At 49.1% G+C, this 20,542-nt stretch overlaps 1 protein-coding gene across 1 annotated transcript in view; it reads right to left on the reverse strand.

Moving 5' to 3' along the window:
• skic2 (SKI2 subunit of superkiller complex) overlaps nt 1-20,542 on the reverse strand; it is a gene marked incomplete at its 5' end in the record, with an annotated part of 41,543 nt that overhangs the window by 8,711 nt on the left and 12,290 nt on the right. The window contains 9 exons of the mRNA XM_067973740.1: nt 56-160; nt 910-1,047; nt 10,421-10,558; nt 11,475-11,593; nt 12,163-12,274; nt 15,197-15,307; nt 17,010-17,222; nt 17,819-17,915; nt 19,915-20,061. Of these exons, the coding sequence (XP_067829841.1) occupies nt 56-160; nt 910-1,047; nt 10,421-10,558; nt 11,475-11,593; nt 12,163-12,274; nt 15,197-15,307; nt 17,010-17,222; nt 17,819-17,915; nt 19,915-20,061 (1,180 nt within the window). The remainder of the gene's footprint in view (nt 1-55; nt 161-909; nt 1,048-10,420; nt 10,559-11,474; nt 11,594-12,162; nt 12,275-15,196; nt 15,308-17,009; nt 17,223-17,818; nt 17,916-19,914; nt 20,062-20,542) is intronic.

Here is a 20,542-nt window from a genome sequence, read left to right on the forward strand (position 1 = left end):
TAAAGGCCCCACCCACCGGGACACTCCCCCCACCCGCACCCCCCCCCCCCTCTACCTGCAGGATCACTCCCAGCGCGTTCCTGTGACGTTCATTTTTGACCACCACCACTCGACCAACCGACAAGGCCTTGAACCCATTCGTGGATTCCATAATCTTCCTCTGCAAAAACAAGAGGGAGGAGGTGTTAACTGAGAACAGCAGCAGGCATCGCCAGACTAATTACACGTTACCCAAGAATCAGGAGCAGGAGTAGGCCATTCGGCCCCTCGAGCCTGCTCCCCCATTCAATAAGATCATGGCTGATCTTCGACCTCAACTCCACTTTCCCGCCCGATCCCCATATCCCTCGATTCCCCTAGCGTCCAAAAATCTATCGATCTCAGCCTTGAATATACTCAAAGACTGAGCATCCACAGCCCTCTGGGGTAGAGAATTACAAAGATTCACAAACCAAAGGGAAAAAATTTTTCCTCATCTCGGTCCGAAAATGGCCGATCCCCTATCCTAAGATTATGGCCCCTAGTTCTAGATTCACCAGCCAAGGGAAAACAACCTCTCCACATCTACCCGGTCAAGCCCTCTAAGAATCTTATATGATTCAAAGAGATCACGTCTCATTCTTCTAAACTCCAGAGAGTATCGGCCCATTCTACTCAATCTCTCCTCATAGGACAAACCCCTCATCCCAGGAATCAATCTAGTGAACCTTCGTTGCACCGCCTCTAAGGCAAGTATATCCTTCCTTAGGTAAGGAGAGCAAAATCGTACACAGTACCCTAGAGCCCTATATAATTGCAGCAAGACCTCTTTACTCTTATACTCCAGCCCCCTTGTCTGGATATAGTCGCTTCGGTGTCTCATTACACAATACCTGTATATGGTCCCTGCTGTGTCTCATTACAAGTTACCTGTATAGAGTCCCGTGTGTACAGGAGCTCCCGGACGGTGATATAGTACCTCTCCAAGTCACTCAATTGTCCAATGCACTGCACATCATCAATGTTTGCCAGTTTCTTTGTCAGTTCCTGAATCTGCTGTTCATACCTCTGCAAAAGAACAGTTCACAGTTGTAAGGTAAATGAATGATATTGTATCTCAATAGAACCCATTGTGTTCCATTGCTTTAACAGTGCCAATACTGACAAGGGATCCCCGGGATTTTGCCAGTATATGAAAAGTGTCAGTGTCTCAGAATTTGGAGGGGGTCTGCAGGAATGTGCCTTATTAGAAGGGTGTGCCTGGGAGTGTGCCAATATGAGAAGGGTGTGCCTGGGAGTGTGCCAATATTAGAATGGTGTGCCTGGGAGTGTGCCAATATTAGAATGGTGTGCCTGGGAGTGTGCCAATATTAGAATGGTGTGCCTGGGAGTGTGCCAATATGAGAAGGGTGTGCCTGGGAGTGTGCCAATATTAGAATGGTGTGCCTGGGAGTGTGCCAATATGAGAATGGTGTTCCTGGGAGTGTGCCAATATTAGAATGGTGTGCCTGGGAGTGTGCCAATATTAGAATGGTGTGCCTGGGAGTGTGCCAATATTAGAATGGTGTGCCTGGGAGTGTGCCAATATTAGAATGGTGTGCCTGGGAGTGCGCCAATATTAGAATGGTGTGCCTGGGAGTGCGCCAATATTAGAATGGTGTGCCTGGGAGTGTGCCAATATTAGAATGGTGTGCCTGGGAGTGCGCCAATATTAGAATGGTGTTCCTGGGAGTGTGCCAATATTAGAATGGTGTGCCTGGGAGTGCGCCAATATTAGAATGGTGTGCCTGGGAGTGTGCCAATATTAGAATGGTGTGCCTGGGAGTGTGCCAATATTAGAATGGTGTTCCTGGGAGTGTGCCAATATTAGAATGGTGTTCCTGGGAGTGTGCCAATATTAGAATGGTGTTCCTGGGAGTGTGCCAATATTAGAATGGTGTGCCTGGGAGTGTGCCAATATTAGAATGGTGTGCCTGGGAGTGTGCCAATATGAGAATGGTGTTCCTGGGAGTGTGCCAATATTAGAATGGTGTTCCTGGGAGTGTGCCAATATGAGAATGGTGTTCCTGGGAGTGTGCCAATATGAGAATGGTGTGCCTGGGAGTGTGCCAATATTAGAATGGTGTGCCTGGGAGTGTGCCAATATTAGAATGGTGTTCCTGGGAGTGCGCCAATATTAGAATGGTGTGCCTGGGAGTGCGCCAATATTAGAATGGTGTGCCTGGGAGTGTGCCAATATGAGAATGGTGTTCCTGGGAGTGTGCCAATATTAGAATGGTGTGCCTGGGAGTGTGCCAATATTAGAATGGTGTTCCTGGGAGTGTGCCAATATTAGAATGGTGTGCCTGGGAGTGTGCCAATATTAGAAGGGTGTGCCTGGGAGTGTGCCAATATGAGAAGGGTGTGCCTGGGAGTGTGCCAATATGAGAATGGTGTTCCTGGGAGTGTGCCAATATTAGAATGGTGTGCCTGGGAGTGTGCCAATATTAGAATGGTGTTCCTGGGAGTGTGCCAATATTAGAATGGTGTGCCTGGGAGTGCGCCAATATTAGAATGGTGTGCCTGGGAGTGTGCCAATATTAGAATGGTGTTCCTGGGAGTGCGCCAATATTAGAATGGTGTGCCTGGGAGTGTGCCAATATGAGAATGGTGTGCCTGGGAGTGTGCCAATATGAGAATGGTGTTCCTGGGAGTGCGCCAATATTAGAATGGTGTTCCTGGGAGTGTGCCAATATTAGAATGGTGTGCCTGGGAGTGTGCCAATATTAGAATGGTGTTCCTGGGAGTGTGCCAATATGAGAATGGTGTGCCTGGGAGTGTGCCAATATTAGAATGGTGTGCCTGGGAGTGTGCCAATATTAGAATGGTGTTCCTGGGAGTGTGCCAATATTAGAATGGTGTGCCTGGGAGTGTGCCAATATTAGAATGGTGTGCCTGGGAGTGTGCCAATATTAGAATGGTGTGCCTGGGAGTGTGCCAATATGAGAATGGTGTTCCTGGGAGTGCGCCAATATTAGAATGGTGTTCCTGGGAGTGTGCCAATATTAGAATGGTGTGCCTGGGAGTGTGCCAATATGAGAATGGTGTTCCTGGGAGTGCGCCAATATTAGAATGGTGTGCCTGGGAGTGCGCCAATATTAGAATGGTGTGCCTGGGAGTGTGCCAATATTAGAATGGTGTGCCTGGGAGTGCGCCAATATGAGAATGGTGTGCCTGGGAGTGTGCCAATATGAGAATGGTGTGCCTGGGAGTGTGCCAATATTAGAATGGTGTGCCTGGGAGTGTGCCAATATTAGAATGGTGTGCCTGGGAGTGTGCCAATATTAGAATGGTGTGCCTGGGAGTGTGCCAATATGAGAATGGTGTGCCTGGGAGTGCGCCAATATGAGAATGGTGTTCCTGGGAGTGTGCCAATATGAGAATGGTGTGCCTGGGAGTGTGCCAATATGAGAATGGTGTTCCTGGGAGTGTGCCAATATTAGAATGGTGTGCCTGGGAGTGTGCCAATATTAGAATGGTGTGCCTGGGAGTGTGCCAATATTAGAATGGTGTGCCTGGGAGTGTGCCAATATTAGAATGGTGTGCCTGGGAGTGTGCCAATATTAGAATGGTGTGCCTGGGAGTGTGCCAATATGAGAATGGTGTTCCTGGGAGTGCGCCAATATTAGAATGGTGTGCCTGGGAGTGTGCCAATATTAGAATGGTGTGCCTGGGAGTGCGCCAATATGAGAATGGTGTTCCTGGGAGTGTGCCAATATGAGAATGGTGTGCCTGGGAGTGCGCCAATATGAGAATGGTGTTCCTGGGAGTGTGCCAATATGAGAATGGTGTGCCTGGGAGTGTGCCAATATGAGAATGGTGTGCCTGGGAGTGCGCCAATATGAGAATGGTGTTCCTGGGAGTGCGCCAATATTAGAATGGTGTGCCTGGGAGTGTGCCAATATGAGAATGGTGTTCCTGGGAGTGCGCCAATATTAGAATGGTGTGCCTGGGAGTGTGCCAATATGAGAATGGTGTTCCTGGGAGTGCGCCAATATTAGAATGGTGTGCCTGGGAGTGTGCCAATATGAGAATGGTGTTCCTGGGAGTGCGCCAATATTAGAATGGTGTGCCTGGGAGTGTGCCAATATGAGAATGGTGTTCCTGGGAGTGTGCCAATATTAGAATGGTGTGCCTGGGAGTGTGCCAATATTAGAATGGTGTGCCTGGGAGTGTGCCAATATTAGAATGGTGTGCCTGGGAGTGTGCCAATATTAGAATGGTGTGCCTGGGAGTGCGCCAATATGAGAATGGTGTTCCTGGGAGTGCGCCAATATTAGAATGGTGTGCCTGGGAGTGTGCCAATATTAGAATGGTGTGCCTGGGAGTGTGCCAATATGAGAATGGTGTGCCTGGGAGTGCGCCAATATGAGAATGGTGTTCCTGGGAGTGTGCCAATATGAGAATGGTGTGCCTGGGAGTGTGCCAATATGAGAATGGTGTTCCTGGGAGTGTGCCAATATTAGAATGGTGTGCCTGGGAGTGTGCCAATATTAGAATGGTGTGCCTGGGAGTGTGCCAATATTAGAATGGTGTGCCTGGGAGTGTGCCAATATTAGAATGGTGTGCCTGGGAGTGTGCCAATATTAGAATGGTGTGCCTGGGAGTGTGCCAATATGAGAATGGTGTTCCTGGGAGTGCGCCAATATTAGAATGGTGTGCCTGGGAGTGTGCCAATATTAGAATGGTGTGCCTGGGAGTGTGCCAATATTAGAATGGTGTGCCTGGGAGTGTGCCAATATTAGAATGGTGTGCCTGGGAGTGTGCCAATATGAGAATGGTGTTCCTGGGAGTGCGCCAATATTAGAATGGTGTGCCTGGGAGTGTGCCAATATTAGAATGGTGTGCCTGGGAGTGCGCCAATATGAGAATGGTGTTCCTGGGAGTGTGCCAATATGAGAATGGTGTGCCTGGGAGTGCGCCAATATGAGAATGGTGTTCCTGGGAGTGCGCCAATATTAGAATGGTGTGCCTGGGAGTGCGCCAATATTAGAATGGTGTGCCTGGGAGTGCGCCAATATTAGAATGGTGTGCCTGGGAGTGTGCCAATATGAGAATGGTGTTCCTGGGAGTGCGCCAATATTAGAATGGTGTGCCTGGGAGTGTGCCAATATGAGAATGGTGTTCCTGGGAGTGTGCCAATATTAGAATGGTGTGCCTGGGAGTGCGCCAATATGAGAATGGTGTTCCTGGGAGTGCGCCAATATTAGAATGGTGTGCCTGGGAGTGTGCCAATATTAGAATGGTGTGCCTGGGAGTGTGCCAATATGAGAATGGTGTTCCTGGGAGTGCGCCAATATTAGAATGGTGTGCCTGGGAATGTGCCAATATTAGAATGGTGTTCCTGGGAGTGTGCCAATATTAGAATGGTGTTCCTGGGAGTGTGCCAATATTAGAATGGTGTGCCTGGGAGTGTGCCAATATGAGAATGGTGTTCCTGGGAGTGCGCCAATATTAGAATGATGTGCCTGGGAATGTGCCAATATTAGAATGGTGTGCCTGGGAGTGTGCCAATATTAGAATGGTGTTCCTGGGAGTGTGCCAATATTAGAATGGTGTGCCTGGGAGTGTGCCAATATTAGAATGGTGTTCCTGGGAGTGTGCCAATATTAGAATGGTGTGCCTGGGAGTGTGCCAATATTAGAATGGTGTGCCTGGGAGTGTGCCAATATGAGAATGGTGTTCCTGGGAGTGCGCCAATATTAGAATGGTGTGCCTGGGAGTGTGCCAATATGAGAATGGTGTTCCTGGGAGTGCGCCAATATTAGAATGGTGTTCCTGGGAGTGTGCCAATATTAGAATGGTGTGCCTGGGAGTGTGCCAATATTAGAATGGTGTGCCTGGGAGTGTGCCAATATGAGAATGGTGTTCCTGGGAGTGCGCCAATATTAGAATGGTGTTCCTGGGAGTGTGCCAATATTAGAATGGTGTGCCTGGGAGTGTGCCAATATGAGAATGGTGTGCCTGGGAGTGTGCCAATATTAGAATGGTGTTCCTGGGAGTGTGCCAATATGAGAATGGTGTGCCTGGGAGTGTGCCAATATTAGAATGGTGTTCCTGGGAGTGTGCCAATATGAGAATGGTGTGCCTGGGAGTGTGCCAATATTAGAAGGGTGTGCCTGGGAGTGTGCCAATATGAGAATGGTGTGCCTGGGAGTGTGCCAATATGAGAATGGTGTTCCTGGGAGTGTGCCAATATTAGAATGGTGTTCCTGGGAGTGTGCCAATATGAGAATGGTGTGCCTGGGAGTGTGCCAATATTAGAATGGTGTTCCTGGGAGTGTGCCAATATGAGAATGGTGTGCCTGGGAGTGTGCCAATATGAGAATGGTGTTCCTGGGAGTGTGCCAATATTAGAATGGTGTTCCTGGGAGTGTGCCAATATTAGAATGGTGTTCCTGGGAGTGCGCCAATATGAGAATGGTGTGCCTGGGAGTGTGCCAATATTAGAATGGTGTGCCTGGGAGTGTGCCAATATTAGAATGGTGTGCCTGGGAGTGCGCCAATATTAGAATGGTGTGCCTGGGAGTGCGCCAATATTAGAATGGTGTTCCTGGGAGTGCGCCAATATGAGAATGGTGTGCCTGGGAGTGTGCCAATATTAGAATGGTGTGCCTGGGAGTGCGCCAATATTAGAATGGTGTTCCTGGGAGTGCGCCAATATGAGAATGGTGTGCCTGGGAGTGTGCCAATATGAGAATGGTGTGCCTGGGAGTGTGCCAATATTAGAATGGTGTTCCTGGGAGTGTGCCAATATGAGAATGGTGTGCCTGGGAGTGTGCCAATATGAGAATGGTGTTCCTGGGAGTGTGCCAATATTAGAATGGTGTGCCTGGGAGTGCGCCAATATGAGAATGGTGTGCCTGGGAGTGCGCCAATATTAGAATGGTGTGCCTGGGAGTGCGCCAATATTAGAATGGTGTTCCTGGGAGTGCGCCAATATTAGAATGGTGTTCCTGGGAGTGTGCCAATATTAGAAGGGTGTGCCTGGGAGTGCGCCAATATTAGAATGGTGTTCCTGGGAGTGTGCCAATATTAGAATGGTGTGCCTGGGAGTGTGCCAATATTAGAAGGGTGTGCCTGGGAGTGCGCCAATATTAGAATGGTGTGCCTGGGAGTGCGCCAATATTAGAATGGTGTGCCTGGGAGTGCGCCAATATTAGAATGGTGTGCCTGGGAGTGTGCCAATATTAGAATGGTGTGCCTGGGAGTGCGCCAATATTAGAATGGTGTGCCTGGGAGTGTGCCAATATTAGAAGGGTGTGCCTGGGAGTGTGCCAATATTAGAATGGTGTGCCTGGGAGTGTGCCAATATTAGAATGGTGTTCCTGGGAGTGCGCCAATATTAGAAGGGTGTGCCTGGGAGTGTGCCAATATTAGAATGGTGTGCCTGGGAGTGCGCCAATATTAGAATGGTGTGCCTGGGAGTGTGCCAATATTAGAATGGTGTTCCTGGGAGTGCGCCAATATTAGAATGGTGTGCCTGGGAGTGCGCCAATATTAGAATGGTGTGCCTGGGAGTGTGCCAATATTAGAATGGTGTTCCTGGGAGTGCGCCAATATTAGAATGGTGTGCCTGGGAGTGTGCCAATATTAGAATGGTGTGCCTGGGAGTGTGCCAATATTAGAATGATGTGCCTGGGAGTGTGCCAATATTAGAATGGTGTGCCTGGGAGTGCGCCAATATTAGAATGGTGTGCCTGGGAGTGCGCCAATATTAGAATGGTGTTCCTGGGAGTGCGCCAATATTAGAATGGTGTGCCTGGGAGTGTGCCAATATTAGAATGGTGTGCCTGGGAGTGTGCCAATATTAGAATGGTGTTCCTGGGAGTGTGCCAATATTAGAATGGTGTTCCTGGGAGTGCGCCAATATTAGAATGGTGTGCCTGGGAGTGCGCCAATATTAGAATGGTGTTCCTGGGAGTGCGCCAATATTAGAATGGTGTTCCTGGGAGTGCGCCAATATTAGAATGGTGTTCCTGGGAGTGCGCCAATATTAGAATGGTGTTCCTGGGAGTGTGCCAATATTAGAATGGTGTGCCTGGGAGTGTGCCAATATTAGAATGGTGTGCCTGGGAGTGTGCCAATATGAGAATGGTGTGCCTGGGAGTGCGCCAATATTAGAATGGTGTGCCTGGGAGTGTGCCAATATTAGAATGGTGTGCCTGGGAGTGTGCCAATATTAGAATGGTGTTCCTGGGAGTGCGCCAATATTAGAATGGTGTTCCTGGGAGTGCGCCAATATTAGAATGGTGTGCCTGGGAGTGTGCCAATATTAGAATGGTGTGCCTGGGAGTGTGCCAATATGAGAATGGTGTTCCTGGGAGTGCGCCAATATTAGAATGGTGTGCCTGGGAGTGTGCCAATATGAGAATGGTGTTCCTGGGAGTGCGCCAATATTAGAATGGTGTGCCTGGGAGTGTGCCAATATGAGAATGGTGTTCCTGGGAGTGCGCCAATATTAGAATGGTGTGCCTGGGAGTGTGCCAATATTAGAATGATGTGCCTGGGAGTGTGCCAATATTAGAATGGTGTGCCTGGGAGTGCGCCAATATTAGAATGGTGTGCCTGGGAGTGCGCCAATATTAGAATGGTGTTCCTGGGAGTGCGCCAATATTAGAATGGTGTGCCTGGGAGTGTGCCAATATTAGAATGGTGTGCCTGGGAGTGTGCCAATATTAGAATGGTGTTCCTGGGAGTGTGCCAATATTAGAATGGTGTTCCTGGGAGTGCGCCAATATTAGAATGGTGTGCCTGGGAGTGCGCCAATATTAGAATGGTGTTCCTGGGAGTGCGCCAATATTAGAATGGTGTTCCTGGGAGTGCGCCAATATTAGAATGGTGTTCCTGGGAGTGCGCCAATATTAGAATGGTGTTCCTGGGAGTGTGCCAATATTAGAATGGTGTGCCTGGGAGTGTGCCAATATTAGAATGGTGTGCCTGGGAGTGTGCCAATATGAGAATGGTGTGCCTGGGAGTGCGCCAATATTAGAATGGTGTGCCTGGGAGTGTGCCAATATTAGAATGGTGTGCCTGGGAGTGTGCCAATATTAGAATGGTGTTCCTGGGAGTGCGCCAATATTAGAATGGTGTTCCTGGGAGTGCGCCAATATTAGAATGGTGTGCCTGGGAGTGTGCCAATATTAGAATGGTGTTCCTGGGAGTGTGCCAATATGAGAATGGTGTGCCTGGGAGTGTGCCAATATTAGAATGGTGTGCCTGGGAGTGTGCCAATATGAGAATGGTGTGCCTGGGAGTGCGCCAATATTAGAATGGTGTGCCTGGGAGTGTGCCAATATTAGAATGGTGTTCCTGGGAGTGTGCCAATATTAGAATGGTGTGCCTGGGAGTGTGCCAATATTAGAATGGTGTTCCTGGGAGTGCGCCAATATTAGAATGGTGTTCCTGGGAGTGCGCCAATATTAGAATGGTGTTCCTGGGAGTGTGCCAATATTAGAATGGTGTGCCTGGGAGTGTGCCAATATTAGAATGGTGTGCCTGGGAGTGTGCCAATATGAGAATGGTGTGCCTGGGAGTGTGCCAATATTAGAATGGTGTTCCTGGGAGTGCGCCAATATTAGAATGGTGTTCCTGGGAGTGTGCCAATATTAGAATGGTGTTCCTGGGAGTGCGCCAATATGAGAATGGTGTGCCTGGGAGTGTGCCAATATTAGAATGGTGTGCCTGGGAGTGTGCCAATATGAGAATGGTGTGCCTGGGAGTGTGCCAATATTAGAATGGTGTGCCTGGGAGTGTGCCAATATGAGAATGGTGTTCCTGGGAGTGCGCCAATATTAGAATGGTGTGCCTGGGAGTGTGCCAATATTAGAATGGTGTTCCTGGGAGTGCGCCAATATTAGAATGGTGTGCCTGGGAGTGTGCCAATATGAGAATGGTGTGCCTGGGAGTGCGCCAATATTAGAATGGTGTTCCTGGGAGTGTGCCAATATGAGAATGGTGTGCCTGGGAGTGTGCCAATATTAGAAGGGTGTGCCTGGGAGTGTGCCAATATTAGAATGGTGTGCCTGGGAGTGCGCCAATATTAGAAGGGTGTGCCTGGGAGTGCGCCAATATTAGAATGGTGTTCCTGGGAGTGCGCCAATATGAGAAGGGTATCCTCGGGATTGTGCCAATATTAGAATGGTGTACCAGTATTAGAAGGGTATCCTCGGGATTGTGCCAATATTAGGCGCTCCTTAAAACCTACCTCTTTGACCAAGCTTTTGGTCACCTGTCCTAATATCGCTATAGGACTGGGTGTCAAATTTTTGATTGAACACGCTCCTGTGAAGCGCCTTGGGACGTTTTTACTATATTAAAGGCGCTATATAAATGCACGCTGTTGTCACTGTCAAATGTACACAGGCAAAAACACACAGACACACAGAAGGCTGGTGAGCACCTTGACATCTTTCCTGGTGTGAAACTCGGAGAAACTGCGCTTCATCATGTCCTCGACCCGGAGCGCCTCCACCCGCAGCAGGTTGAGGATCATGGTGTACGTCAGGCGGAACTGGGACTGCAGCAACGTGGGTTTACCCTGCAACAAGAGCAACACAAAGAGGGCTAAATGAAAACCGCGCACCATGGCTCCCAGATAACAGGAAGGGAGCGAGGGAGTGGGAGTGGGAGTGGGAGTGGGAGTGGGAGAGAGAGAGATCTCTGAAAAATTCAAGACCTTTTTCTTGGGACGATTCAAACTGAAGTTAGTAATCGAGGGGTGCAGGAAGGTGAAAAGGGCACTTCAGGGAAATTTTATGAACAGGATCAAAAGCCACTTAACTGGACCTGTTTTGGGTCTAACAAGAGGAGGTTCTGTACTGGCAGGTTACACTAACTCTCGACACTTCACCTGGTCAGATCCTGTTTTATGGGCCCTCTACTTGTGCTTAATAAAAACAAATAAACAAATTTTACTGTAACTATATAATTTGGTACATTTGGCCTACGATTCATACATCAGGGCAATTTGCAGAGGGAGCAGAAGAGATTTACCAGGATGATACCAGCGATGAGGGACTGAAATCGATAGATTTTTTGTTAGGTAAGGGGCATCGAGGGATTATGGAGCAAAGGCGGGTATTTGGACTTGAGATTGTATTTATCTAGCACCTCGTTGATTCTCCGAGAGGCGTCTCAAAGCTCTTCCCACAAAACACCTTCGAAGTGCAGTCACTGCCGTTACATAGGCAAACGAGGCAGCCAGAATTACACAGCAAGATCCCACAAACAGCAACGCGACGAATGAGCAACGAACCGGTCCCCAAAATGTATCGCTGTCGTTTTACTTTCCACACAATGCTCGAGGCCACAAGGGAAACAAAGACTCCTGCAAAGCAGCACGCTGATCTCCAAGATCAGAAAGTTTTAATCTGCACCCCCCCTCGCCACAAAGTGGCCCCTGTTAATGGCCGCCCAGCCCTCCCACCCCTGAGCTGATTGTTCACATTTCTTACCAACATCATCTTATGGAGGTCGGACATCTCGTGGACCCCAGACTTACACAGGATGATCACCATTCCGGTCGTGTCCAGGCCTCTTCTTCCTGCTCGCCCAGCCATCTGAATGTATTCACCTGCGTCGAACACAAAGGCATCGCAGGTAGAGGGTCAAAAGGGTTAAATTACGGGGACAGGTTGCGTAGACTCGTATTCCCTCGATGTATAGAAGACTAAGGGGCGATCGAATTGAGGTGTTTAAAGGATATGATAGGGTAGAGAGAGAGAAACTATTTCCTCTGGTGGGGGAGTCCAGAACAAGGGGGCATAACCTTAAAATTAGAGCCAGGCCGTTCAGGAGTGAAATCAGGAAGCACTTCTTCACACAAAGGGGAGTGGAAATCTGGAACTCTCCCCTTCGAAAAGCTGTTGAGGCTGGGGGTCAATTGAAAATTTCAAAACTGAGATTGATGGATTTTTGTTGGGTTAGGGGATTAAGGGGATATGGAACCAAGAGTTAAGATACAGATCAGCCATGATCTAATTGAACGGTGGAACAGGCTCGAGGGGCTGAATGGCCTCCTCCTGTTCCTATCATACGGGCGGGTTAACCCCGTTATGTCCCCCAAGGATTGGCGTAAACGTGGGGATCTCTGCGAGCTGTACGGTTAGCTTGTCGCAACGGTAGCGTGTGTCAGTTCGTCACCTGGCGTGAGATCGCGGAAGTTTGTGCCGTCGTGTTTCCGGATTGTATCGAACACCACGGTCCTGGCCGGCATGTTCACTCCCATGGCGAAGGTCTCGGTCGCAAACAGGATCTGGAACGCAAGGAAAAGCACTTAAAAAAAAAAAATTCCTAATACTGGACCAGTGCCGGTCACCGTGCCGACGCACCGATACTAATCTAGCGTCACCTTGGCTCAATTAAGTCGCACTCTCGCCTGAGCCAACAGTTCCTGGGCTCAAACCCCGCTTCAGGATACACGATCTCAGCCATCGCTAGAGAGAGGTGCCGTCTTTTGGGCGAGACGTCAAACCGAGGCCCCGTCCGCTTGTTCAGGTGGACGTGAAAGCTTGCACGGCACTATTCACAGAAACACAGAAAATAGGAGCAAGAGTAGGCCATTCGGCCCCTTCGGGCCTGCTCCGCCATTCAAAATTATCATTTTGATTCGAAGAAGAGCAGCAGAGATCTCCAGGTGTCGTGAACAACACCGCTCCCTCAACCAACGCCACCGAAAAAAAAAAACTGCTCAACTGGTCACTGCTGTTTGTGGGATCTTGCTGTGCACTAAATGGCTGCCATGTTTTCCTACACGAGAGCAGTGACGACACTTCAAAAGCAGCTCCCCAGCTGTGAACAACAACTTGCATTTTTACAGCGCCTTTAACGTAGTAAAACGTCCCAAGGCGCTTCACAGGAACGTAAATCAGATACAATTTGACACCGAGCCGCATAAGGAGCTATTTGGACAAGTGACCAAACGCTTGGTCAAAGAGGTATGTTTTAAGGAGCTTCTTAAAAGGAGAGAGGTGTAGAGAGGCGGAGAGGTTTAGGGAGGGAATTCTAGAGCTTAGGGCCTAGCTGATGGAACGGCCGCCAATGGCGGAGTGAAGGAAACTGGGTTTAAAATTTGGGATGCGCAAGATGCCAGAATCGGAGGAGCGCAGAGATCTCGGAGGGTTGTGGGGCTGGAGGAGGTTACAGAGATAGGGAGGGGGCGAGGCCATGGAGGGATTTGAACACAAGGGTGAGTATTTTAAAATCGAGGCGTTGCCGGACGGGGAACCAATGTAGGTCAGCGCTTTGGGACATCCTGAAGATGTGAGAAGGCGCTATACGAATACAAGTTCTTTCAAGTCTATGCCACTAAAGGAAATGTGACAATGCTGTCCATGAGAGAGATTCACCACGCAGAAGCCCTTTACGTGATCCCAGTTAGGAAGGTCCTTCATATTCAAGGAACGCTTTCCCTCCACCTGACCACATGAAGCCCATGGTTAGGCCAAGTAATGTGATGGAACACAATTTACTGCAATGAATCCCAAGCACTGAAATTCAACATCAAGAGAGAGAAAGAGCTCGTATTTATACAGGGCCTTTCACATCCTCAGGGTGTCCCAAATCCTTCATGGCCAATGATGTACTTTTAGAGTGCGGACACTGTTGTAGGCAGATCAGAACAGCCAATTTGCGCACAGCAAGATCCCGCCAACAGCAAATGAGATCATCCGTTCTGGTGCTTTTGACTGAGGGAGGAGTGTTGGCCAGGACACCAGTGAGGATCTCCCCTGCTATTTGTCCAATAGTGGCTATGGGATCTTTTACGTCTCACCTGAGAGGGCAGACAGTGCCTCGGTTTAATGTCTCATCCAAAAGATGGCACCTCCGACAGTGCAGCACTCCCTCGGTGTTGGCCTGGATTTTGTGCTCAAGTCCCTGGAGTGGGGCTTGAACCCACCACCTTTTTGAGGTGAGTGTGCTGCCCACTGAGCCACGGCTGACAAGAGTTCTGGAGGCAGCGAAGATGCTGGAAACTTGCAGGGCGACGGGGAAAGGGCGGGGGAGCGGGACTAGCTGGATTGCTTTTGCAGAGCGCCGGCACGGGCTTGACGGGCCGAATGGCCTCCTTCTTTGCTGTAACCATTCTATGATTCTAACTGAGCGATAAACCACTTGACCTACAGACGCTCAGCGCAATCAGTTCTAACTAGTAACCACAGCAGGAATTACATTGATTGTCCCTCTGCCTTCTTAAGCCATTTGGCCTAACGAGTCCACGCCGGTGTTTATACTCCACATGAGCCTCCGCCTCTTCCCCCGCCCCCCTCCAACCCCGTAGCCCTGCAATTTCTTTCCTTTCAAGTATTTATCCAATTCCCTTCTAAAAATTATTATTGAATCTGCTTCCACCGCCCTGTCAGGCAGCGCATTCCAGATCAGAACAACTCGCTGCATAAAAAAATGTTTCCTCATCTCCCCTCTGGTTCTTTTGCCAATCACCTTAAATCTGTGTCCTCTGGTTACCGACCCTTCTGTCACTGGAAACAGTTTCTCCTTATTTACTCTATCAAAACCCTTCATGATTTTAAACACCTCGATCAAATCTCCCCTTAACCTTCTCTGCTTTAATTCCATCTGCTTCAACCACTCCATGTGGCAGCGAGTTCCATATTCTCACCACTCGCTGTGTAAAGAAATTCCTCCTTAATTCTTTATTTGATTGGTTAGTGACTATCTTATATTTATGTCCCCTTGTTCTAGTCTCAACCACAATTTCTCCACATCCACCCCATCAAACCCCGTCATAATTTTAAAGACCTCTATCAGATCTCCTCTTTTGCAGAGAAAAGAGCCCCAGGTCTGTTCAATCTCTCCTGATAGTTGTACCCTCTCAATTCTGGCAACATCTTTTCTGTAACTTCCCCAATGCTCCTATATCCTTTCTGTAGTATGGAGACTAGAACTGCGCACAGTACTCCAAGTGTGGTCTAACCAAGGATGTACATAAATTTAATCGTTACCTCCGTGCTTTTGCATTCTATTCTAGGAATGAACCCCTGTACTTTGTTTGCACTCTTTATGGCCTCATCAACTTGCTTTGCTACTTTCAGCGATTTATGTATCTGTATTCCCAGATCTCTCTGCTCTTCTCCCCCATTTATATCCTTATCTTCCTAGTGTTATCCAGTAAATCTCTATGAAGAGGGGACTTACTATCCACACTAAGGATTCTTACCTTTACTAGGCCCCTGGTAAACAACATCTCAATAACTTCCTTCAGGATTGGAAGAATCCCACTGTGATGGACACCAATCCCCCGTTTCAATAGTCCCACCATTTGAAGTACCTGTCCAACAAAAATTAAAAATGAACTTTTACTGTTCCAACAGGAGCAAGCAAAAAGATGAAGACCTAAGAAATGCCTTTAGGCTGAAGCATTTCTGTACCGACAGGCTTTTGTACAAAAGGTTTTCACCTTCACAGCAAATAGATGCCCAATCCAACCCATTAGATCCCAACGAACCAAACCCCTTCCCACTGTGGGAAACCCCAAAAACACCAAACCCCTTTCCACTGTAGGGAACCCCAAAAACACCAAACCCCTTCCCCACTGTAGGGAACCCCAAAAATACCAAACCCCTTCCCCACTGTAGGGAACCCCAAAAACACCAAACCCCTTCCCCACTGTAGGGAACCCCAAAAACACCAAACCCCTTCCCCACTGTAGGGAACCCCAAAAACACCAAACCCCTTCCCCACTGTAGGGAACCCCAAAAACACCAAACCCCTTCCCCACTGTAGGGAACCCCAAACCCCTTCCCACTGTAGGGAACCCCAAAAACACCAAACCCCTTCCCCACTGTAGGGAGCCCCAAAAACACCAAACCCCTTCCCCACTGTAGGGAACCCCAAAAACACCAAAACCCTTCCCCACTGTAGGGAACCCCAAAAACACCAAACCCCTTCCCCACTGTAGGGAACCCCAAAAACACCAAACCCCTTCCCCACTGTAGAGAACCCCAAAAACACCAAACCCCTTCCCCACTGTAGGGAACCCCAAAAACACCAAACCCCTTCCCCACTGTAGGGAACCCCAAAAACACCAAACCCCTTCCCCACTGTAGGGAACCCCAAAAACACCAAACCCCTTCCCCACTGTAGGGAACCCCAAAAACACCAAACCCCTTCCCCACTGTAGGGAACCCCAAAAACACCAAACCCCTTCCCCACTGTAGGGAACCCCAAAAACACCAAACCCCTTCCCCACTGTAGGGAACCCCAAAAACACCAAACCCCTTCCCACTGTAGGGAACCCCAAAAACACCAAACCCCTTCCCACTGTGGGGAACCCCAAAAACACCAAACCCCTTCTCACTGTAGGGAACCCCAAAAACACCAAACCCCTTCCCCACTGTAGGGAACCCCAAAAACACCAAACCCCTTGCTGATTGTAGGAACCCCAAAAACACCAAACCCCTTCCCAATGTAGGGAACCCCAAAAACACCAAACCCCTTCCCACTGTTGGAACCCCAAAAACACCAAACCCCTTGCTGATTGTAGGAACCCCCAAAACACCAAACCCCTTCCCACTGTAGGGAACCCCAAAAACACCAAACCCCTTCCCACTGTAGGGAACCCCAAAAACACCAAACCCCTTGCTGATTGTAGGAACCCCCAACATATCAAACCCTCAGCAATCACTGTACAAAATGTCAAGGCACCTCTCCCCCCACCCCATCCCACCAAAGCATATATTATATTAACAAGTGAAGTTGCCAACTTTAGTAGTCTATGAGGTTGAATGGTGCTCCTCAGAATGACATTGTGCACCATCGCACTGCCCCCTCATCGTTTACACACACCCAACATTAAAGCGGCAATGATGAGCTCGTAAACATGTGATTTTTCTTTGATTCTTAAACTCACTACTCTCACTCTGATCCAAGTGGTCCAGGCGGATATTGCTGTTTGATGTGAACAGATCCACACCTCACTGCACTGGGATATAAAGTCTGACCCCAACCCCCCACACCACCCCCGGCAGTACCTGAGGTAATTCTCGGTCTGTGCCCTTCAACCTGGAAATGCACTTCTGGAAGAAAATGTGGATCTCGCTCTTTTCCACGCTGGTCGTGAGGTCGACTGTCGTCAGCATGTTGGCATTCTCATCGCACCGGTTCCGGGAGAAGGTGAACGCCACAATGGGGAGGTTATCCTTCTTCCGCAGCATGTCAATCAAGGACAACCACACGTTCTTATCCTGTACAGAGTGAAACATATTGGAGATGGGCAGAGAACAGAGGGCGACTAATAATTCCACCTGGTTTTCAATTTCATTTGTAAATCTTATTTGCGAAAGTTGCATAGTTTAAAAGGCCTTTTACACTGAAAAAGTGGCTCTCCTGCCCCCCCCCCCCCCCCCCGCCATTATTCCTGTCTCCTGCTCGGCATCCTCCCCCCCTCCTCTCCAAAAATGCTCCAACATGTTCCTCTAGTTGACGGGCTTTGTATATTAAATTCACTTTGCTGCTGTTAGACACACACGTGTAACTCGTGTTACTTTCCTCCACATATGGCAATGACGCTTTCTGATGTTTGGCACCTCTGGCTCTAAGCTCCAGCCACCACCCTCCCCCCCCCACTCTCTCCCCAGCCGTCACTCTCTCCCCAGCCTCCCTCCCACTGTCCCTGGGCTCCAGCACCTCCACCCCCTCTCCCCGGCACCTGGCTCCAGCTCCTTCCCTGGACAGTCCCTTCCCTCCCCACTCCACATTTGGCTACAACAGACAGGGCAAAGTGACCCAATTAACCATTCATAAAGCAGCAACGTTCCACTTCTTGTCCAGCAGGCCTCACCTGACTAGACCCTCCGTAATGTATTGGCTGCTTGGCTCCAAAGGACTGGGAGTGCTTGCTGGCTCGCTCCTTCTTGGCATCGACAGCTGCATAGTACCTGCACATCAGCACCAACAGGGAGGGAACAGTAAAACTGTGAGTGTACAGGGGACACCAGCTAACCTGAACAAACTGAGGCCCATGTAACTAATTAAGCAGGATAAGGCAGGCTAATGATATTTTGGTAAAATCGAAGGTAAGAGTTTATGAAGCGGTGGATTCCTGTAATACAGGAATAACCGAGTGTTGGAACGAGAAAAGTTGATGAGCAAAAGATTCTAAAAGCGGAGATGAGCTGGTTGTGGAATACTAGGATGCAAAGAATCAAGAACGAATGAACGAACTTGCAGTTATATAGCCTCAGGATGCTTTACAGCCAATTAAGTGCTTTTTTGGGGAAATGTAGTCACTGTTATAACATAGGAATTGTGACAGCCAATTTGCACGCAGCAACCTCCCACAAACAGCAATGCGATAAATGACCAGATAATCTGTTTTAGTGATGTTGGTCAAGGGATAAACTTTGGCCCCAGGGAGAACTGTTGTTTGAAATAATGCCATGGGATCTTTTAATCTACCCGAGGGGGGGGGACACCTCGGTTTAATATCTCATCCGAAAGACGGCACCTCCGGCAGTGCAGCGCTCCCTCCGTACCGGCACCGGGAGTGTCAGCCTGGATTTTGTGCTCAAGTCTCCGGAGTGGGACTTGAACCCGCGACCTTCTGACTCAGAGGCGAGAGTGCGACCAACTGAGCCATGGCTGACACCTTATAATAACGATATATGAAGAACATGGCTTGGACAAGAAACAACGCTTATACAGAAGGTCCAAGAAAGAGGACTGCAATGATTTAGGCCTGTTTCAAGAATGGAAACAGCTACAATACCTTTCACAGCCCTGCACATAGAGGTACACAGAGCAAGAAGCCCAGCAAGACCAAGGAAGTCCCGGATAGACAATGTCAAGAGGATCTCGTCACAGAAAGGGATACAGATGACTGAAGCGGCCAGGTTAGTTCAGCAGCAATAACTTGCATTTATATAGCGCCTTTAACGTAGAAAGACGTCCCAAGGCGCTTCACAGGAACGTAAATCAGACAAAATTTGACACAGAGCCGTTTAAAGAGTTATTAAGGACAGGTGACCAAAAGCTTGGTCAAAGAGGGAGGTTTTAAGAAGGGTCTTAAAAGGGGAGAGAGAGGTAGAGAGGCGGAGAGGTTTAGGGAGGGAATTCCGGAGCTTAGGACCTTGCTAGATGAAGGCACGGCCCCCAAGTTGGGACAGTGGAAATTGGGGATGCGCAAGAGGCCAGAACTGGAGAAGTGCAGAGATCTCGGAGGGTTGTAGGGCTGGAGGAGGTTACAGAGGGATTTGAACAGAGGATGAGAATTTTAAAATCGAGGCGTTGCTGGATTGGGAGGCAATGTAGGTCAGCGAGCACATGGGGTGATGGGACTGACAACAGTGGAGTGAATTCATCTGGCCCCATCGTCGCTGATGAGCGGGAAGTTAGTAGCTGAAGGAGAATGCTCACCACTTGGGGGAAAATAGCCTGATAGAACCATAGATCGACATGACATCAGCCGTGAAGTTCTATTGTTGAATGTTTCCCAACAGGTCTGTGCTGAGTCACTGGTCTCAGTCGGTCCTTGTGTTCAAATCCCTCCGTGGCCTCATCCCTCCCTGACTCTGTAACCTTCTCCAGCCCTATAACCCTCAGAATACACACGCGCAGGGACACACCGCACGTGCGCACACTTGCGCACAGCATGTGCATATGGTCTCAGATACATTGCATACGCATTCGCACACAGCACTTACACACACACTCAGCACTTGCACTCACGCACACATGTACTCCACACACTGCAAATGTACGCACACCACAGTATACATGCACTTGGCACACACTGCACAAGTACATGCACACCACACTATACACACTCGTTCCCAACTGCACACCACAGACACACCCACACACACCACAGACACACTGCACACGTGTATGCACAGTACACACACCACAGTGTGCGTACACACACACACACACACACACCCCTTGGTGAGGAAGTTTCCATGAGCATCAAGCAGTAAGAAGAGCTCGCTCTGCGTCTTCTGGCTGTTGCCCGTGTACAGGTGATGCTCCAGGGGGACAGGGCGCTTCATGGTGCTGATCACATAGATTTTCTTCTGCTTTATCCTCCTGCAAGGCGGGGGGAAAAAGAGACGAGATTTAGGATCGGGAGCTTCTCGCTGCGCATCAGCAAAGCAAAAAGAAACAGCAAACACTTGAAATACAATACAGAAAATGGTAGCAATACACAGCTGGGCCCCTCCGCACCTGTACAAGGTTGGGGGGGGGTGGGGGGGGATGGCAGGACAGATTCTGATTAGCTGAAAAGTGAACCCATCTCTTTACTCTCTCTTCGGTTGCTGAATGACCTGCAGTGCACGTTGTTTTGGATCAATAAATAAATTCAGTGAGACTCTGCTCCGGGTAAACCAGCGAGGCAACGTTGGAAAGGGTCGGAAGGTCCGAGCCGGACAAAGAGCTCGAGGTTTTACCGGCCGCTCTGTACCGGCAGGCTGCTCGGGTTTTGTATTTCAATTATAGTAAACGCAATGCAGAAGCGAAGAAATTCTGATCAAGCTGGAATGGTCCACATATCATTACAGATAAAGTA

This window comes from Heptranchias perlo, chromosome 39 (assembly GCF_035084215.1).
Source record: "Heptranchias perlo isolate sHepPer1 chromosome 39, sHepPer1.hap1, whole genome shotgun sequence".
Taxonomy (NCBI): domain Eukaryota; kingdom Metazoa; phylum Chordata; class Chondrichthyes; order Hexanchiformes; family Hexanchidae; genus Heptranchias; species Heptranchias perlo.